Source organism: Corvus moneduloides, chromosome 8 (genome assembly GCF_009650955.1).
Source record: "Corvus moneduloides isolate bCorMon1 chromosome 8, bCorMon1.pri, whole genome shotgun sequence".
NCBI lineage: Eukaryota > Metazoa > Chordata > Aves > Passeriformes > Corvidae > Corvus > Corvus moneduloides.
This window is the reverse complement of record NC_045483.1, coordinates 23,122,570-23,145,137: the sequence shown is the minus strand read 5'-3', so window position 1 is coordinate 23,145,137 and position 22,568 is coordinate 23,122,570. Positions and strand designations below refer to the sequence as shown.

Genomic DNA, 22,568 nt, shown 5'->3' with positions numbered 1-22,568 from the left:
TTTTGTTATGAAAGTCTACAGGGAATTTTTTACATTTAAATTAAATTATAATTCCTGCTTTGTAGTATGATTGTAAGGAGACTTCTCAGGAAACAGGAATTTCTTTATAGTCTTTGATTGAAGTTTTATCTTCAGCTGTTAAATAAACAGCAGTACTTACTGCTACATATATACCAAAATGCATACCAGTATATCTCAGTTACAAAATGTAACTGAGGCCAAACAGATGCATTTAATGATGAGTAATGAATTTGGCACAATTACAGTCTGGAACGAAAAAACAACCTACCAACCAAAAAACCCCCAACAAACAAACAACACCCTCCCCGCCCCAAATAAAAAAAGGAACCCCAAACAAACATTAAAAAAAAAAAAAAAAAAAAAGAGAAGTTACCAAAAAAGGTAGCAGTTGTTGTCTTCAATTACAGATTTATAAGCAATAAGAGCTTTTCTATAGATAATGATATTACTGCTAGACAGCTGCTTTTCTACTGGTTGCACTTATCAGAAGATGCTGTGGTGTTTTTACTCTGTGCCCTGATACACCAGAATCAGATGGTCAGTAGACAACCAAAACTGGCCCTCTCACTTTAGTTGTACTCAGAACAGAAAACTGCTTCTTGCCACAGGCATTACTAAATACAAATGATACAGAGAAAACCAGACTATAGTTACAAAGACAGAAAATAGTTGATATTAAATATCAGTATCAATTATATATATCAAACTAAATTGTAGCTGTGAACTCAGACATGAGAAGCAATGAGACCTTAAAAAAATTATCATACAACTAAGGGATATGTTAGAATAATAGTGGTGTGTCTTCCACTGTTTTCCACATCGAGTCCTACACAGCTTTTCTGTTTTCCCAGATAAGCAATTCAGTCACTACTGTTTTTTCTTCCAGTGCATTTCCCTGGACAAATTCTAAAGTACATGACGTTACACTTTGGGAAATACTTTATGCAAAGCAGCTATTGAACATAATATTCTTTACAATGAAAGATTCTTTACAATTATTACAATTAAAAATATTTCTTCTTAGCCATTTTTCTTAATAATTATGAGACCAGCAAGTACTTCCTTACACCCTGTCTAAATTTAGCTCTTTTCTTTTTAAAGGTTTTAATTTGACTTTGTTTAGGCTTTTTCTCTAAACTATTTGTAGAATTTATGAGTTAGTGTTCAAGGGATTATTTTAAAGTGATGTTTCTAAAGTGAAGTACCATAAAAGGATGAAAAGGTATCTGCCACTCTGTCACCATAGCTGGTTTTAGAATAGAGCATTAAGCCTGCAGGTTTGTTCATGCATTCGTACCTCTGGAAGGCCAGAAGGGACACTAATCACTTTGGATGAATTTCTGAAGTGCTGTAATTACCTGCATTTTTGTAATGTTCAGGCTTTAATTCTTTTGAGACAAGGCTTTTCTTCAAGAAAGTCTTGGGTTTGAATAAGTAGATGCTATAGCCCTATTTTTGTGATAATTTGGAACTTACACATTTGGTTCCAGTCAAAATAGGAATTACAAGATCATCTGTGTTATTTTAAAGGAAAAAAAAAATCAAGTTTATTTTGCTTATGTTTTAATATTATTCATGTTACTGAGTGTGGAATGTGATGTGGTTAAAGATCCAGATATGTTTTATCTCTTCTAATTCATAATTAAAATTTTATTTTGTATTTACTAATTTACTTTTGCATCAAGATTGTTCTTGTTCCATTTCTGTATTTGTGTGTGCATATGATCAGACTGGATTCTAATTCTGTGAAATATTTTCCAGTGGAAGATATTAACTTACTGTAGATCAGCATGCACAAAGCTCTAGAAAGCATATGGAAAGAACATTTGTAAACTAATGAACTCAGCCTGGATAACTTACTGATTTTTTTCAGTCTTTACATTGAATTAATGACTTCTAATTCCATGGACTAAATTATTTTTGTCTTTTTTGTGCAAAACTATTATCAAATCCAATGCAAACTCTTTATGAGGGCAGAAGGCAGAACACAGCTTTCCATGAATAGGTATGGCAGAGAGCCTGCTTGAGCAGGGAGGTCGGATCAGATGAGCCACTGTGGTCCCTTCCAATCAGCCCCATTCTGTGATTCTGGCCATGTCTGTATAAACTGCTTGCTTTGTCACAATAGTACGTGTTTATGTTGGTCTTCATTACAGATTCAAAAGATTTAAAAATAAATTATCCAGAGGCATTACTATATTTAATATGTAAGATTAAAAATGCATTTGAATGAAATCACAGTTCTTTACTGTATAAGGTATTAGAACCTCTTGTTTTTCTTCTCTCATGATCTGCTCTGCTTCCCAGAGATTTCTTCAGATTTCTTAAATTTACAAGCCATAAATTATCAAATCATCAACATATCAACAGGAATAATCATCTGTTAGAAATTCCTTCCAGAAGGAAACATCGGATTCAATAACTAAACTTCACAGAGGAAAGTAAAAACTGTAGACAGATAGATATGGTAAACAGAAAGACAAACAGATAATTTAAGTTGACAGGCCATATTGGACTCATTAAAACATTTGAATTTCATTACAAATTAGAAAAAAAAAAGAGGAAAGTTAAGGCTTAACCAAAGAAAAGGTCTATTTGCTGCAGTAATGAGAGGCATAGCTCCAAAGAAAGTGACATTAAATTATTATATTAAATAATTTGATGCAATGTGTAAGATATTATTTTTTCAGTGGGATGAGAATGTAATAAGAGAATGTGACATGGATTACATTATGATCCCAGGGGTGTCTCTTTTTCCCATCTGCTAGCCATTCTTTTAATCCCACTTTTTCAAATGAAGTTTTGCTTAGTGATAAAGAAAATCTGATGAGTGTTAAATAAACTGACAGAAGAAATAGGACAAACTTTTTTTTCTATTTTGTGTGCATATTAAACTATATGCATTCTTTTGAAAGTAAGAAAGGGAATGTGGAAAGTGACATATAAGAACATTACGACTTAAAAATGTGTATTTGAGGTCTCATACCATGTTTTATTCCTACGATAATAGTGCTTATTTTCTATTTCTAATTGAAGTTGTAAAAGTTCCTTTTCTTTGCTTAAACTTTAAAAAAACCCTTTTGGATTTGGCATCACATAGCAGTAGTTGCTGCTCAAATTTTGACCCAAGAAAGACTGAATCTGATTTATAAATCTGCTGATCTACCATATTCTACAAACTATACAGTCCAAGGTATTCCAGGCTGTGTAATGTGGGATGGCAGAAGTGATTAATTGATCAGCGAGTTTTAGAGATGTTTTGCTTTCACTTGGGTTCTGTTGCAGAAAATTAGTCATGACATTTTGGGATGACTTCTGTGGAAAAAAATGCATTGGCTCTGCTCATGGATGAAGTGCTCAAAAATCTGAAGATCCTTTCCTAACTTCTGCATTGCTTACAAAGGATTTAATTATTTTTTGACTCATTGAACGCTTAAAAAACACTTAAGGTGATTTGGAAATTAGTAATAATGGAAGAAAGCTATGTATTTAACAGAAAACACTTCCAGCTGATTTCAAAAGTAGTAACTTTCAAAAGTAATTTTTTGTGTGTATGCTATCTGCCACATGAAAGGTTACAAAAATGAAGTCCAGGGTTTGGAGGGATTAGAACAGTAGATTAAGGTCTGTTTGCAACTCAGATGCTAATGCTGGAGGTGTAGATTACTCCAGCATTTTACTGTAAGCTTTCTAGTATGGACTCCTTGTGCATGCTATTCAACAGTTTTTACTTCTCTTTGTAGTAAACTATTCACTTTTGTCTTCTGGTGATAAACCTGTTGTGGTATTTTTCATGAAAGCAGAAATACTTTAAATAATATTGCCATTCAGACTGAGTGTAAGGATGAATATTCATCCTTGAAGCTACAGTGGAAGCCTCTTAACTAATCCAGACCCTGGATGAGGTAAATCACTGTGCTTTCATCTTATCATTGCAGTTTAGGCGGTATGCATCAAACAAAGAATATTAACTTTTAACTTGGTTTATAGAGAAACATTGCACAATTCCTTAGATCATGATCATAAAAATGTAAGATAAACTCATTTAGCTGTAGCTGAGCAAAGTTTAACTAAACATAGCAGCCCCAAGTGAATCATGTATGATAGCATGCCATGCAAACAGACTTGGATGAAAGCTCTAATGTGCAGTTTAAACAAAGAAGTGTGCTATTTATCCTGGATTAAAGGAGCTGAAATGCACTCTTGTATTGGTCACAAAGTGACCAAAGTGACTTAATATTTGCATCAGAGTAACTTTTAAATGCCTGACATTAACAATTTCCTATTTGTGTTAATCTGATGTAGGATCCGGTGGGGTTCCACTGATCTGTACTGTACGCTATATACTGAAGGGAGCTTTTTGAGTGCTTCTTGGTATTACCTAGTCCCTTTTTGTTTACTCATGATTTAAGAGAGAATCCAAAGGCATGGAACCTGGTGGAAAAAACAGATATTTCCTGTCAGAATTAATCAGCAGCTGCATGAGTACACTCTGCTTCCTAAATAGTTGACAGCTGAAGCTATCAAGTCCAATCTACAGAAATTAATGGTACCTGAGATATGTTATCACATACTGCAATTACCTCTCCTGTGACAGTACGGTCAAATGTTTATATACTTTTGATGTTGATACATATTTGAAAGTCAGTGCTTGGCTTCTTAGTAACTGCAACACTTTTGAGATCTTTTAATCCTTCAGGAATAAGGAACATAATAAAAATCTACTTTTGAACAAACAGTTGTAGGAGAAAAAATGTTAAACTTTCTTGACAGTCAATTTGCTAATATCCTTTAATATTTTCTGATTGTCTCCTTTCTACTAAAAGATTTATGGAGTCTGATGGGAGAATCAGATTGAGAAATTAGCTTACAGTTTAATTATTTTTTTTTACAATTATCGTTCTTGATTTCAGAGTATTTTATACTCTCTCCTCACAGATATGAATGACTAATGCAAAAAGTTGCATAAATATCACTTCTTAATTTCCTCCTTGCTGGAATTATTTTTAAAAACCAACCTGCTGTGTCTTTTTTGTTCCAGAAGAGTCCATTATAAATGCCTCATTCTCAGCCTTAGCTTTTGTCATATATGCAATACATAGGCAAGGGTTTTTTATGGTTATAATTTTATAACACATTATTCTGGCTAACTGTACACCATGGCTACATAAGAGATCCTTAGAGGACCATCATCCTTGGGTTCAAGTCTTCTGTGAAAAAGAAAGGGAAACACTTCAAATTGTGGCTGCACTGCACTTACTAACCTTAACAGTGTTCATCTGAGAGGGGAGTTTACATTGAAATAAGAGAAAGACACAGAAGCACACACATGAAGTTTTGAGCTGAATGACCAGAATCCTGAGTAATGTTTGATAAATCATGAAAAGCACAAGCATCTAGAAATGTATTGTAAAGTGATATGTTTGAGAATGCATAGCACTAGTAGATAAAGCAGACCATATATACAGTCTCTGTTGACATTTATTGACTTTTTTAATAAGAAAACATGACTGACATTCATCATTTTTTGAACAAAACCTGTTAGACGGTAAAAGCTGCAGCCGGCGACTGGTATATGAAGAGTTTAGATGGTCAGTAGATTAAGGAATGATCAGAATGCTAAGCAGAAATACCATGAAAAGATCTGAGCATATGTATTTGATAAAAATATCATGATTTTATAGAGGCATCTAGATCAATATGCACCACACTTCCTTTAGTTACTTGACAAGTTGAACGCCAAATATTCAGCTGACTACTGGACAGAATTTTGTATTTATTATTTTTGATTTATTAGGACAGACTAGTTGGAGCTAGGTTTTTTGGGTTCTTTATACTTGTTCCAATGAAATGGATATTTCTTTCAAAATAAGCAGGCAAAAGATTTGCCGTTTTTATTGTGTCCTCTGAAGGAAGAACCATGCAAAGATCCTTTTTAAAGAATCCCATTCACAGTGGATCTGTTTTCGTTTAGAGTGCTATTGACATGGTATGTTCTGAATTACCTCATGTCAGAAATCTGGTTGTTTTAACTTTTGCTCATTTCATTGTTTTCCTTACTGAAACAGTTTGTCTCTGTAGTAGCTTTGGATTTTTTATCACCATTTTTGTTTACTTTGTAAGAAGCTGGAGTACTTTTAGTAAATAGATCATTATGTCAGTATTAGGGTGGAAAAAAATAGGTACTGTGGAGAATTTAAATTATATAGAATCACAGTTGAAATCAACTGTGTGCATCTGTGCCAATTCTTCATATTTGAAATATTTTCATATTTTTTCATATTTCTCAAATTCATTTTGAAGATGCTAAATATATATGGGAGAGGAAGGATTAGTCCATCTTTGTTGATAGACTATGGGTCCTGATAAGCTTTTGATTCTTAGTAAAAGACTTCTTTTTCAGCATCACAATCATGTAATATGGATTCCCACTGGTGTATTAAACCAGTGTCACATCTGGTATGTGTACCAATGATAACTATTACTTAATGAAACCCTCAGTCCTCCTAAATACCTATCAGTAATAAAAATGTCTAAATTCCTAAATCATGGGACTTTCTAGAGTTTGTTTTTAAAGAATTAAAAAATCCCTGAAATAGTAATAATGTATTAGTTTTGAGGTTTTTCATAAAGAAGAGCTTAATGCAGAAGTTAGACATTTCTGTTGACCCAATAAATTTAATTAAATATCTTTCTGCTAACCAACTCTTCTGCAGAAACCAAAAGATATCCACTGTGTTGGCTTTACTTTAAGTCTCAGCGCATGGAAAAAAATCGGTGCTTATAAAAAGAAAAGTGAAGAGAAGGGTTAGTGAAACAAACAGAGGAAGTTATAAATCTTTAAATTATATACAGGACAGATTGGAACAATATAAGCTCTTCAAGTTTTCTTAAATAATGTACTTAATAACTCTGTATGTGTGAGTAGGAAATCTGTTTTCAATTTCTTTTACTTCTAAGCAAAAATATAAATTATGTTAAAGGAAGGTTTTTTTGGTGGGAGTTTTCAACCAAAAATGAGCGCAAGTATCTTATCAGAAAATATTCTTTGAAAGCCAGGAGGTTTTGTTGCAGTCACTGTTCAGGACATTGCCTTGCACTAAGAAAAGAAGGATGGATTATGTCCAACTCCAAATCAGAGTATAAAATGAAACCACAGTCCAGATGCCTTTTAACACTTCAAAAAAAAATTAGTCCTGATGCCCAAATGCAAGAGTATTTGGCAGCCAAATGTTTTATTGTCACTGGAGTAGATTGTTGTGAGTCCCTCAGTGAGAGTCGTAACAGGAGTGTACCAAAGGCATCTGCTTTTAGAGGAGCTTTTTGTTGCAGATAACCTCTGGAGGTATCTTATAGCATGAATTATGTTGTAATTTTTTGATACTCTGATAATTTCATCTACAATACAATATTTTGGGTTGCACAGACATATTTTAAAATGTGAACTCTAATTAATGACGGAGAAGAATCCATATTAAGTGAAATCAGCCAGGGAGATAATAAGTTTTCTGCACAGGATTGCAGTGTATCAGCAGAGCATTCAGGAAGATACCCAGCTATAGGTAACAGCACTGGATTTGTACAAATGACTTCCCTGCAATCAGGAATTATTTCTGCTATCAGAAGCAAAGCATAAACTATTCAGATGGAAAGTTCAATTTCTTAATTAGTAATAGATGGAGACATTTGAAGAAAATAGTACCCGTTGTTTAAAATCAGTCGTCTTGGAAAATGTGCACAGACAGTATAGGGAATATTAACTGCTATTTATCATTTCTTTGTGAGTTTTTGATGCTAGATGGGTTTACAGTCAGGAAAAGCATTAAATAGCACTAGACAGCAAGAACTTCCCAATATGTTAGTGTAATGTAGTGTACCAAACAGTCTGTTCAGAATTTACATCAAGTAAACTACTAAGGTTTTAAACATCTCTTCAGAATCTGAAGCTTCCTGAGGTTTTCCATTTACATTGCTATTTTATATATAACAATGCAATAAGACGTATCTGTACACCTCTGGCAACTCAGGCAACTTGCCATCAGGGAAACAGGGGAAGAGTCCTTCTGGTGGGGGCAGTGTAGACATGGTTCTCCCCAGTACCCAGCATGCTGCAAACTCTGCCAGGTTGCGAAGCTGCCAGAGGAAACCTCCTAAGGACTCCTTGCCCCAAGGAAAAAGGCTGACCTGATATATTTCATGTCTTGTTTTCTGATACTGTGCTTACTATCTCATAAAACAGGAAAGCTTTAATTCGTGCTTTTGTGTTTTTAAGTGTTTGCAGTTCAAGGGCTCTGTGCTCTGTACATTTGCTGCACCTAAAACCTCTGTTGAAAAAAAAAAAAAAAGCCAAGGTGAAACTTTGAATAGCAAGTTTAGCAATAAACATTCAAAATATTGAGTCCTATGGTAAATACAAACCAGCATGGCCAGAGTCTCCTATAAACTTCTATAAAATGAAACAGTTGAAATTTTAGACTGTTGCTATTTCTAAAATTGCATTTGAGTCCTGGTGATGTCATTAAGTACTCATGCAAAAGGAGTTACCACATTTCAAAATAAATGTTTGTGATAATAGTAAACAATGAATTTTTGCTACAAAGTGCTCTCCTTCTAGGATTTATGGTAGGAAAAAGATTTATTTTCTTGCTGCTTATGGCCTATAATTGGCAAGCTTTGCACTGCCTTCCTTGGCATAGAAGTCTGCTTCAACTATAGAAAAATATTGAATCATTTTAGGGAGATTTGCTGTCATAACCCAAAAATTCAAACAGTAAATCTTAATAGAGGAGTTACAGATACTGAGAAAGATGTGCAAAATAAAGAAATATGATTTTGAAAGGGACTGGTTAATACAGTGCATAAACATATATATAACTGATGCTACTTATTGTTAGATCTGTAATACAACATGGGCAAATGGCTTTACAGGTGAGACTGTATATATATATATTTGCAGTTGCAAAAAGCCTTTTGGAATTGATATTTTCCTTCTCTGACTTCATGGAATGGGATCTAGAGAAACATCAAGAAGAGACTAATGCTTTTTTTTTCCCAATAAATTATCATTTCCGTTTCTGCTTTCTTGCTTCCTTGTTTTACCTTCTTTGAAAGATTAACTGTGATTTTTCTGTAACAGGCACATAGTTGTCTGTGGTCACATAACACTTGAAAGCGTGTCGAACTTCCTGAAGGACTTCCTGCACAAGGATAGGGATGATGTCAATGTAGAAATCGTCTTTCTGCATAAGTGAGTAATCTTTCAAGATTGGTCTTATCATCTGTTACTAAAACTCATCAAGTTAAGCTGTATCTTCTGGGAGGACAGAGAATCCAATATGTCTTGAGAAAGGGTTTTTTTCTGCGTTTTTCATAACTCCCTACTAAGTACATGTGTTTCAAGCAGACAGACTTCAGACCCAGTTGTATCGTCTGGGAGGTAGATAGCTAAATGCATAGTCGAAGTGGGGCTTGGGTTATGAAATAAAAAATACTGAAATGCAAATACAGGCATCAGAGATTTTTTTTTAGTGGTAAATATTCCTAGGGAAACTACCAAAATGAGTAAAATCAGTAAAACTATTGAGAAACACTGTATGTTGTACAAACTTATGGTATCTGAAAATACCTTTTCACCCTAGATTTCTCTAGGAGGAATTCTTATTTCAAATTGCGGAGTATTTATAAAATGAAAAATGTCGGTGCAGATTTAGTTTTAATATAAGTGAGATATTTTACAATATATTGATAGAAATTAAATTCTTGTCATGGTGATAATCAGTACTGCTCTTTATTACATTATATATACATACCTGCGCACCCATAGTATCTTGCCATTTTCGGATGTGGAATTTGGAAAGGTGTCTTAAGGTGGTTGGTGTTTCTTGCAGGGCCTACATGATGTGTAACACAATATCAAACAGCCACGTCTAGGGGAGGAACTACTAGAAAAATCCATGTGATAGGAGACAGTATCTTTTCTGCTCTTTAATGGCAGCTGTTTAGAAGAGTTGCAAGTTATAAATCAGTAATATTTTTGCATTCAGCAACGTGTTCTGCACTTTTTGTCAAAGAAAATGATCGAAAAGTTACGGAATAATTTGTGATGATTTAACAGTGGAAGCTGAAAACTAAGAATCAGCAGCAGTTGCACAATTTTTTCATCTAGTCCTTTCAATTTGAGCTAGAGATTATATCCTCAAGTGACTACATCATTTTTTTGCATTCCCTCTCTATGTAATAACAATTGACTGTGACAAAAAATTGGAGATCAAGATTTCCACAGTGAAAATGTGTGGTGATAGGAATCAGGAAACCGCATATTCACATGAAAGGTGTTTAGCACCTTGCTACTTGTTTGTGCCTGTAGCAATTAAATCCTTTCCATTTTAATGAGTGACACTAGAAAAGATATTTACAAGGTTGGTGCCACATTATGTAATTGACTGTAATCCATTTAATGTTTCTTTCGTTTCTGGAAAAATGAAATGAGACAGAAGGTCGTGGCATCATTATCTTTGTTTTACTTGTAGCTCATACAGGCCACAGGGTCCCTGTCTGGTTTCTTTTTCTGGTTTTTAGTGATACTGCATTAAACTCTTTCATTCAACACAGTCAGCCGTTGTGGGAATGGTGGGGACACGCAGAGAATGATTATGGTACTATATAATTTCTGTGTAGAATTCTGGGAAAGGATGTTTTCAAAACAAGGTGGGCCTGAAGCACTGCAGATAGAAGTAAGGCAGTGACAGCAATGTAGTGTTTATCTTTTAACTAAGGCACACTGTTTCCACACCACAGAAAAAGCATCAGCAGAAGTCTGAATATCTAGAATAGATAAATGGGTGGGTTTGTAAATGCAGGAAATGGAGCAGTTATGGAAACTGACTTGTCGTTTGCTCTTGTGTTTTCTTCCTCTTTCCAATGCAGTATCTCCCCTAACCTTGAGCTGGAAGCTCTTTTTAAACGACACTTCACTCAGGTGGAATTTTATCAGGGTTCAGTCCTTAATCCCCATGACCTGGCGAGAGTGAAGGTAACAGCTCTGTTGTTCTGATCTCCTGCTAATTGACTTTGTCTAAGTGCTCCTTGCATTATTTGGAAAAAAAACCGCACTAAAGCCCTTCCTCGTGTAACCCCAAAATAATGTTTTTCCATCTCTATTATCTTAAGTAATAGATTATATCTGTCCTTGTAAACGTTTTTTTCCCATTTCTTTAGATCTTCAAAGCTACAGCAGCGGTGACTTAAGATACGTTGTCTGCCATTCCATTGAACTCTTTATGAATTTTTCATTGATGTTTCTTCAAAAGTGTATTTTACATTAATGTTTGATATAGCAAGATATTGTCTTACAGTAATTGCTTAAAATACTGTTGTCTTAACTTATCAGAACAGCTAAAAAAATATTTTTTCACCTTCCAAACCCTTTTTCTGTTGTCTAGAATCCTGAAAGAAAAATGCAACTTAAAATTTTTGGTAGATAAAGTTAAATAGTTTTATTTATTTAAATATTTATTATTTAGAATTTCTAAATGGTAAATTATTTATTCTCTTAAAGCATGGAGCTTAAAAAAAAAGAAAATTAAAAATCAAGTTTTCAGATACATCATTAACTTTTTTGTTTCTTTTTCTTCCCAATGGAATGTAAACTGCCTACTTAAGCCAGGAATATTTTAGTACAATGTTACTAACACTTTCTGGGGTACTAATCATGTCTTTCGTCTATTTTGACTGCAGGAATTGCTTAAGCTTTTGTAGCTCAATGCATACTGTTTCAGTTCATCAGAACATGTTCTAATTATGACCATAAAAGTGTCTGTGTTCTGTTTTCCACCCTTTGTGTTGATATTCGGTTGTATACACTGGAAGATACTTTTGTCATCTGCTTTGAGTTCTGTAAAGCTCAGGTTTGTGTGAATCTAGAGGTCCTGTGAATAGATCAGTTGTCCTCTTGCTTTCTAAATCTGGTGCTCAGATTCTAAATCAGTTCAGCCACCTCTTCCTGTCTCGAATAGGAAGGTATTTATATTCCCAAGCAAAGCTGCAGGACTAGCGGAAGCACTGTACTGATGTAACAGGAGTTTCTCATGGATTTAGAAGTCTAAATTCCAGTATCTGGTGAAAAAAGATTAACATTACCATCTTTGTGGCTCAACTGATACAAAGTAAGAGCTGTTAATTGAACTATTGACCTGCTCTGATTACTATAAGCAAGTTTCAAGAAATTCTCTGTGTACATGAGAGTGGTTGTAATCACTGGCATGATCTCCCGTTAGCCTAGAAACATTTTTGATTAGCAATATTGAGAAATGACACACTCATGCAGCCAGTGCTGGATTCCTTGATACTTTATGAGGAAAAAAGAGCTGGAAAGAGATGTTGCTATATATGTTTCCTTTTTCTTTGGTGTCTCAGATAGAGTCAGCAGATGCGTGCCTAATCCTTGCCAATAAATACTGCGCTGACCCAGATGCTGAAGATGCCTCCAATATTATGAGGTAAACTCCATCATTTTAAATAGCTTTTTGGTTCTTAACTGTGATTAGCTAATTTCATATCTGATCTGTTGCACTTAACATTGTAGGTTGTTTTGGTTTTTTTTTAGAGGACAAATTAAAAGATCCTCACAAAAGTCCAGAGGTGAGAATACCCTAAATTCCTACCTCAGCTGTTTAGTCTATCTGCTTTAGTGTGTCAAAAGAGACACTTAGAGCACAGACTTTGGTACTCTTAGTCATTTTGCAGGACCTCGGGTTTGAGTATTCCTAGCTGAACACAGAGAGGAAAAGGAATGCAGTTGGGTTGTTGCAACAATACATGACAAGAGCGTGTGCACTGCACCGGCTGCTGTCAGAGGTGGGGCAGAAGCACCTTCAGCACTTCATTCCCCACTGCTGCTTGGTGGATTTGCTCCTACAAGTAATGCACTCAGGGGATACCAAAATATGCAAGGGAGTTGTCTCCTGTCTCCATCCTGCTTTTTTTACGCTGAAGACCAGTCATTGCTTGGTTTGATTGACAAGGCATTTACCATATTAGGGACTACCAGATCTCCTCCTGCTTTCCTCCTTACAGTCTCTGAAGGAAGGAGATGAAATGGTCAGTCAGTAGATGGCAGCTAGAGTTAGAACAAACCTAAGCCATTCCATTTTTGTTTTGTTCACACAATCCTAGTTTTAATGGGACCAGCCTCCTGTGTAAAATTAAAATCTCAGTCAGTGATTGATTAAAAGTTCTCTAGTATTGGATTAGCCGGTGCTATAAACAAATTTTCCTGGCTTGTCAGATGTTTGCATGCTGTGTATTGAAGGAAGGGGAGAAATAAAAAATGCTACTAAAATTGCTCTTCTGGAAAACTACCACTGTGTGCAAGAGATGTAGTTATCTGAGAAAGACACAAGGCTAAAATATACCTAGTTTCATTTTACAAACATGGGTTGAGTTGCAATGCAAGAAACTTTGACAGTGATTGTGTAAATACATTAAAAATATTTCAGCAGCAGATTGGTGCATTCTTAATACATTCTCATGTAATAAAATTTCATGTAATAAAATGCAAAAATTTTAATGTGAGAGTGGAATTCTCTTGGGTTTTCTCACAATATAATTCAAAAAAATGAATGTTTAATTAAGCAATTCAGCAAAAAATGGAAAATTAGAAGAAAGACCTGTTAAAATAATGCAAATTTTTCTTATTTCCTGTTCTAGCTTTGTTATACTTAAAAGCACAAGCGAAACGAGTAGTTTTCAAGATACGTGCTACAAAACACCAATGTGAACATTATGGCATTCAGTCTTATGAGACTGATGATTCCATAATAAGTCAGATATTTTTTCATTGTTTTATTGTCTTTTTCTACCTTTAGTTTTTATATACAAACTTTTTTTTTGAGCTGTTCATCTCTTTAATTTTGCTTAATTTTTTTTTGATAGCACATTATCAATTCATGCATTTTGCAAACATTTTTCTTTCCAGTCACTTAAAATCTGTACACAGTTGAGTATATCTTAGATTCATTGAGTAACTTAGAATGTAGAAAATGTTTAGATTATGAAAGTAGCCCCATATTTTATGAATTCAGCATTCAGATACCAGTTTTTATATTGATCTTTGGATTAATCCATAAAAATTATGATTAATTTGTATGTGTAACTTAAAAGCATTATTCAAAGTGTTTAGATATAATGAATGTCTAGCAGCCATAAATAAATAATATGTGATGGGGCAGAAAGAAAGTAATTTTTTCAGACATTTATCGTTAGGAAACTTGATCAATTATGTTGACTGAAAGACACAAAGATAATCATTGAGCATTATGGCATAATTCCAACTGTATTGTTTTCCTAACAGAATGAGTATCTGAACAGAGCTGCCAAAACAAGTCTCTGTTTCTGCAAACTCTGTAAGAGCAAACCATTCAACTGAATAATTCCTGAGGTTTATTGCTCTCTAGTCCTGGCCATTAATTCTTACCTCAGTTTGACTATATGTAAATATTGCGTAGGTCTGCCATCAATCAGTTTGCTTTACAGGCAGATGAATAGGGGGGTACAGTTTTAATTGTGGGACTTGACAACACAGTAAAGCAGAGGTATTTGGATGCATTATCCAAATACCCTATCAGTCATAAGTTATTTTAATAGGTTTTCCTTTTCGTTTTAGAGTTATTTCAATAAAGAATTATCATCCGAAGATAAGGATTATCACTCAGATGTTGCAGTACCACAATAAGGTAATGTGATGGCCAGTGTTTCTTCTCAGAGTTTTTCGCTACATTACATTCACTCATACATAATTTTTCTAGTTCCATTAACAGCAAGCATTTTTCTTTCCAAACTAAAACATCTTCATAAACCTTGGCATGTAATCTAGTTACTAAGTAATTTAGTTTTATTTATATATGCAAGGGACTCTATCAAAATCTTGACATTTATTAATTGCCTAGGATCTAATTCTCAAAGCTGCAGTGTCCATAGTTGCTATTGATTCCAGATGACCTTTCACCACTTAGTTTCTATAAGTTTTGCTCTAATTGTCACATTGGAGGTTATTGTGATTTTTGATTCTGGCGTGACAATGAAGACCTGAAATTTTCAAGCAGCAGCTCCAAACTAAGTAAAATTACATGTTTTTTTATATAAAACATAGCTCAGTTGTTGAACTTGGTACTAAAAATATTGTTAAGTTAAAAATTACAATCCACTTTGGAAAGGAATATGAAAAAAATTTTTGCCAGTAAATTTGTGACCTTTAAACACAATGAAGTAAATTTATTCAATTCTGAGATATGGAAGTCCATGAACTCCTGACTAACAGGATTAGGAGGAATATATCAGATAACACAGTACTCACATGTGCTTCTTTTATTATTTCTGAAAGAATCAACCACTGCCCGCTGTTTGAGAAAAAGCTTGACTGTGTAAACCTTCATTCAATAAAATACACAATAAATCTGGTACTAAGAAGGTTTGATAACAACTCCGTAACCTGTTGCTAGAACAAGAGCAACTACTGTTGCTTCTTATGTCGTCTTCCTGTATGTTATGGAAGAAACCTGTCTTTTTATAGACTAAAACCAAGGTGTTTCTCTGCTTTATAAAGGTTCAGAGGAGATTTTTTAAATCCTGCAGTTTGTTTGGTATTCCAATGATTGTCTCTTCAAGAACAGCTTTTATCAATGTGCTGAACTGCAGTATTAATTTAGGAAGGGAACCAAGGATGAAAGACTGTGTTTCCTTGTATCTATGCAAATGTAGAAGTTACATGTCAGAGAAAATCCAGCAGTTATGCCAATAGCTGAACAATATTAATTTTTTAATATATATTTAAGTAATATATATAAATATATATATATTTATATTAAAAAATATATATTTTATATATTTATTTTTTACCGAAATGATCAGTTTCAATAATGCAGGTGTGTCTTGCTCAGTTGTTTTCTTCATTCTATCCTTATAAATGGCATTCTTAGAAAAAAGTTTGGATTTTCACTGTCAAGTACTCTGCTTCATGGTGGAAGAAATGAAATAGAAAAGACAGAAGATGTTGTATATCTTTTTAGATTATAGTATCCTTTAAAGGTTGCAGCTTCACGTAAGTTGTAATCTAAGTTGTATTCGCTTCCTGTATATTATGTATGTTCCTTATCAGACAGTAGGTCAAAATGCTCTAAAAGGAACATGCAGAAGGTAAGGAGAGATTCACAATATTCTGCTTGTTCAGGTGTGAGGATGGACCTGACAGTGTCACAGCCAGCATGTCCTGAGAAATGTGAGATTTTATCTCTAGTTAGGTAAGAGTGGAACGTTTCTTAGCATAGAATTAAGCTCTGAAACACTTGAAGTGCTTCTGCCTACTCAGAAAAAGTCAAGGCATTGATAGAGAAAATCACTGCTATCTTCTCCAACTGCATTTGAGGAGGTATTTCTGGTTCTTCACCTGTGGGATATTTTGTTTGTTTGTTTTCCAGGCCCATCTACTAAATATCCCAAGCTGGAACTGGAAAGAAGGGGATGATGCAATCTGTCTTGCTGAGCTGAAGCTGGGTTTCATAGCCCAGAGCTGCCTGGCACCGGGCCTTTCAACAATGTTAGCCAACCTCTTCTCTATGAGGTCATTCATAAAGGTAATGCCTTGTCTCATTAAAACCTATTCGTCTGCAATTCAGGTTGTCAGAAACTGGAGTAGAGAACATGACTCAAATGTTGAACAGATAGAAAGACATTGATAGATTTTTGTAACACACAAAAAAAACCCCACCAACACACACTTCCATGCAACAGTTTTTTGCTGAAAATTGGGCAATAAGCCAGGTTCTGTCAAGTTATGGTTTTATTTTTATTTTTATTCAGCACATATCTGGCCTTTACACCTTTTCCAAACCATCATCCATTTCCAGGGAGGTATTTCTGGCATTCTGTGTTTTTGCTTGATTTTAGATAAACCACATGTTTATCTATGAGAAAAGTTGCTGCTGTTAAAACAAAAATATGATTTATGTAAGTCCCATATAGCAACAAAGTGCCCAGAAGAAGGGACTGGTCATTTTGGTCTTTTACATCAGGTAACTAGTGGACCTCTGACTGTAAGTAAATAAGGAACATGTGTTAGCACTCAAGCCCAGACTTCCCACAACATCATTGATGTATTTGTTTCTCCTCAGTCTAAGAGCTCTTTTGGAATTAGATTGCAAAATTTTAACCCAGTTATTCCTAGACTTCTGTGGCAGCTGTACTGGTTCACTGGACCAAGGCCTCAATTGCAGCAATCAGTGCATCCTTCCTGGTGCCTTTCTGGGGCACTGATTCCAAACATAAAGGGTGGGCAGTTTCCAATGTCAGGGTTGTTATTAATGGGGTGGGAAACACTGGAGTAAAAGGTAGGCCACGGTCCACTTCAAGTCCATTGTGCAAGTAAGCAAAAAATAAAAATACCCTAATGTCCTCAGATGGCAAAGCCAGGACTGTTCTCTTAGAGATGTATATGTGGGTGCAGGACAGTGAGTGTTTATTTGCTTCTTATAAAATCCTGACACTATTATAAAGGTATCCTTAGAAGACAGCAGGCAAATATTTGTCAAAATATTTCATACTATTGCATTTAATAAAAAAAAGCCAGTTTTCAATATGGAAACAACTCTGGGCTCTGCACTTTACTGCCTGTGGTTACAATATCTTCATCTTTATTCATCTTTATTCATGTTCTGAAAAAAAACCCCAACTGAAAGAAACAGAAAAGAGAAAGTAATTTTACTTCAGCAAATCTGGAAACTATCTGTGACTCATCAGCATATGGCCAGTTGGATATTAATCCTTTCTACCTATATCCCAGAAGAAAACTGTATCTCTTGTGAACATCATTCTCCTTTCCAGCCAGTTTAGTCTCTCTCACTTTTGCCTGCTGTGGTAATTCAAGACTCGCAGGAGTCTCAAACATTTGTAACAGTCACACTAAGGTATGCAAATTACTGAGGCAGCCTGGTGTATGAACTTGGTTTTGGCATCAGAGTGCATGTGAAAACTTTTCTCGCCTTCTGTCTTTCCAAAATCAGAAGGGGTGATCTTTCTCCTAAGGCAATCCAAATATATGGGTATCCTCAGAAGCCTCAGTCTTAATTCAAGTTATTTTAATACTGATTTTAAACAGTGAGAAAATGGAGAGATTCACAAAATGATAAAGTGTAAAAATGACTGACTATGGGGGAGCCGTACTACAAACACACACATTTATGGCCTGGATTTTTAGCTAAAAACATTTAAAGAAGTCAAAACCTGGAAAAGTACAGGTACTGTGTTTCCAGAAGACATATCTAACTACTTCTGTCATTATCTTAGCCACCTACATTTTTTTATTTTGTAAGATATTCTTATAATAGTTTGTCCTGGTTTGAAAGACAGTTGTCTGCTAAGGAAAGGCAGGAGACCCCTTGGAATGGCGGATGCGACCCCCCTTCCCTCCAAGTTATTATAATTCCAGAATCAAGGGGCTTTTAGGCAAAGATGTGGGAAATAGGAATAACAGTTCTTTACTATTATATATCTATATGTGTATAACAAGGCAAACAAACAACAATAACTCTGGCAGTAACAGCAATCACAAACCCAGTGCCAGCCTTCTCGGCTGTCGGGCCCTTTCCCCTCGGGTGCAGTTCCGCTCGCAGCCGGCAGGGGCGCTGGCGGCTCCCGGTGAGCAGGGCAGGTGCGATGGTTCCCCCGCGGCTGCAGGGGGCGCTCCGAGCGAGCTCGGGGAGCACGCGGCACTGGCGGCCTGGGATCCCGGGAAGGGATGGGACAAAGGCTTCACAAACCCCTGGGCAGCTGATCCCAGTGTCCAGCTGGACCCTCGGGAACAGCAGACTGGAATGGCAGGGATGAGCACAAATCCCGGGTGGCAGACCAGGTGTATCCAAACGGGGAACCCCCCGGAGGTCTGGGCAGGCAGGGCGAGCACGGCTACAACGCAGCGAAGGCTCGAAGCAACGGCGGGGCAGGGCGGCCACAGCCCGGCTCCCAGCGGGGCAGGGAAGGAGAGCTTTGGAATCCCGGGGCTTCTCCAGCAGAAGGAAAAGCAGCCAAAGAAAGCAGCCTCTCTCTCTGTCCAAACACCGGGACCGACTGACCGCACACCCAGGTGAAACAAAAGTGTAGCCAGATGCACCCCACCTCAATGGCTAGCTCTTTTTTTTTTTCTTAAATACCCAGCCATTTGTCCCCCTAGCAACATGCATGCGGAAAATTCCTTTAACAGAAAAAAAACAACAAAAAAAAAAAAAAAAAAAAAAAACAAAGACAAAAGCAAAACAAAACAACCAAAAAACCAAAAAAAAAAAGCCAAAAAACCCCAAAAAAACAAACCAGGAGAGGTCCCAAAACCCCAACATAGTTCCAGTACAGTTACAGATTGGATCTCATTGATAAACAGTTTTAAGGTGAAGGCTCAGCTTTGCAAGGCATTACTCAAATTACATCTGAGTATTTCTCTGTACACAGAATAAGCATAAAAATAGCAATGAATTTGATTTGGAGGAAGCTGTCATTGTCAGTTTTGCTCTTGTGTCTGATTGTATATAGTTACAAACAGAGTAGTGTGAAGACCTACCTTAACTTGTGTGACTTCAAATGTCATCTTCACATGGCACTGGGAGGAAAAAATGCCATAATATAGTGCATTAAAATTGCAATACTCGGTTAGTACTGGTTAAAAGTATGTTTTCCACTTAACTAGGAGTGAATTTTCTAGGCAAGTTAAATGTTCATCTTCACTTCCAAAGATCTCTGACTAATTTAAAATCTGAAGCCAAATAAATTAAAAGAATTGAGAGACATTTCTTTATGTGAATCCACCTCTTTTGGTGATAACAAAAGGTTTGTTTATTTAGCCGAAAGGATGTTCTTTCTCATGTCTGTCTCACTCTAAAAGCTTGAAAAAGAAAACTTACTGAATAGTGGCTATGAATCAGCAGTGCATTGTAGGAGAGCAGCTACATTGGTTAGAAAAGCTAAAGAGGACTCTATTGAAGAGAAATATGTCCATTCCCTAAAAGAGCCTTCATCCCTTTTCATTAAGAACATTGAATTTTAATACTGTCAGACCTTCATAAATTCCTTGGGTAACCATTATTAGTGGAGTCTCTCAACAGTCAGGAGTTCGCCAGGAAAATGTACGGAAACTTCTGTATTTTTTAATGAAAGTTTGAAATGTGTGTTTGTTCCGCCTCCATAGTGTGATTAGAAAGTGATTTAATGTGACATAAATGTTTGGTCAGTCAAACACAAACAAACATGATTGACGGTGACATTGCACACATTTAACTCATTATGCGTTACTTTACGGCAAAATTATTTGTGTAAACAGTCTGCTCAGTGTTAGAAGTAAAACAAACTAAGAAACCTCAAAATATTGTATTTATTCCTAATATTTTCCTTTTGGTTTTAGCAATGTAGCATCATATTGAATCTTTTATACTCTTTTTGGCACCAAACTGAACAAAAATGAAATCAGCTTGAAGAGATTAATGTTCTGTAAACACTTAAAGACAAATAGATTGCACCAAACTATATGCTAAGGGAAAAAGCCTCACCAAAATTTACACCTGTAAAGTGTATTTTAATAGTCCAGTCTTCTTATAGCATGGACTGTTACCATTGTATTAGAAAAGGAATTTGGACTCTTTATTAACTTGCGCAGTCTCAGAAAAAGATGAAAATACTGCACTGTACTGCAATTTCTGTATTGTTTGGATTAACAAGTGCATACCAGAAGTCTATCCGTATGAAAAACATTGCAAAAAGCAGATAAATGGAATAATAGAGGTGATCAAATTTTGTCCCTGTATACAATCCTACAAGCCAATATAAGTTAGTATTGTTGTGTAAATTAATAAAATGTGGAATGTGGTACTCGAGTGTAACACAAGTCCACAGCCAAATTAGTTTTGTCTTTGCTCTGTAGGTAAGACAGCCAGTACACCTCATTCCAGATCTGAAAATTATCTAGAGCTGTCTCTATTATCCTCTAAGCTATTTTGAGAGCAGGAATGTTTTGTGGGCTCTTTTGGCAGCTTTTGCACACATCTACACATATGCAATACCCACTTGACGTTCCTTTCTAGTCCAGGCTAAGAGACATAATAAAGCCACACAGATTTACATTGTTTGGGTGCTTTCCTACACTGATGGAACACATCAACTTTTTGCTATTTATTTTTGACCACCTAGGCAGCCTTGGACTGTTTTAAAGTGTGGCACTCAGTATGAACAGTGAATTCCTTGACATATAGAAGGGATTTAAAAGGGGGGTGAGAAGGAAATGCAATGTCTCAATTTATTGTGAGGTTCTTCAGGAAGCTGCATAAACTGATTATATGATCCTCCTCACAGGACCTAGACCAAATATTAAATGTAGCTTTTTACCAAATACATTTCTCTTCAAAGATCATGTGAAGATCTTCCTGACTGTAATGTTTTTAATCATTGATTCTAGGAATTAGAACCTGTAAAACCTGTCGTGGTTTAAAACTGTTTGCTGTGTACACCTAGTATCAGCTCTTGTCATAAGAGTATATTTGCCTTGGGCTAAAGTCTACCATGGGACTGCATTTTCAGTCAATCATTTGAACAGATCAACACCAGTCTATCTTTTGCCTCATAACTGGATAGAAATCTTGCCCTGTTTTGTAAATTGGAAACTCTTAGAAGTAGAGCCTGTATGCTTTTTGGTTCAAATCCATCAAGGCCAGCATCTAAAAAAGAATTAGATATCATTATATTTCAAGAATACTCTCTCTGCCTTGACACACTACAAAATTCTGCATTAGAATTAATGAGGAAAGGTGCATAAATCTCATTTGAAATTAGAACTAATACTAATTAGCATATTTGATGCTTTATCAAATATACTCTTTTTGTACAAATTTTAAAAATCATCCTTGCATACAGAAAGCTGTGGAAATAGTTGACTGAGATTGTAAAGCCTTCATAGTACTAAGGATATTTGTTAGCTTTGATTTCAGCAGACAATGGAATTGAGTAGAGAGGTAGTTGATAATTTGTAATACTTAAGGAAATACAATTGTAAGACTGTAAATGTAAGAAGCTTCACTCTGTGATACGACCATAAGAACTGCTTTCAGCCAGTTACTTCTCTGTCAGCTTTAGATATCCATATGTAAAGGCATAACAAAAGTAGACACACAAGCAATTTGGGTGGACTGAAAGGGCGTTATAGGTGAATGGGAGGAAATGTTTAAACTATATTGCTTTCAATATACACTTCCTTTTCAACTGCCAATCAAGAATATTAAAGATCATATTGAGTTAGGACAAGGGATTATGGCTTTAACCATAAAGGCAGAAGGCAGGATTGGATTAGATGTTAGGACGAAACTGTTTATTGTGAGGGTGGTGAGGCACTTGAACAGGTTGCCCAGAGAAGTTGTGGTTGCCTTATACCTGGAAGTTTCCAAGGCCAGTTGGATGGGGCTCTGAGCTACCTGGTCTAGTGGAAGGTGTCCCTGCCCACAGCAGGGGGGTTGGAATGAGACAGT

At 35.7% G+C, this 22,568-nt stretch overlaps 1 protein-coding gene across 50 annotated transcripts in view; it reads left to right on the top strand.

The window, feature by feature from the left end:
• KCNMA1 (potassium calcium-activated channel subfamily M alpha 1) overlaps positions 1–22,568 on the top strand; it is a 444,344-nt gene that overhangs the window by 291,530 nt on the left and 130,246 nt on the right. For all 50 annotated transcript variants that reach the window (XM_032116877.1, XM_032116876.1, XM_032116875.1 and 47 more), the window contains 5 exons: positions 9,158–9,268; positions 10,948–11,053; positions 12,436–12,518; positions 14,684–14,753; positions 16,494–16,649. In XM_032116877.1, coding sequence (XP_031972768.1) covers positions 9,158–9,268; positions 10,948–11,053; positions 12,436–12,518; positions 14,684–14,753; positions 16,494–16,649 — 526 coding nt within the window. The remainder of the gene's footprint in view (positions 1–9,157; positions 9,269–10,947; positions 11,054–12,435; positions 12,519–14,683; positions 14,754–16,493; positions 16,650–22,568) is intronic.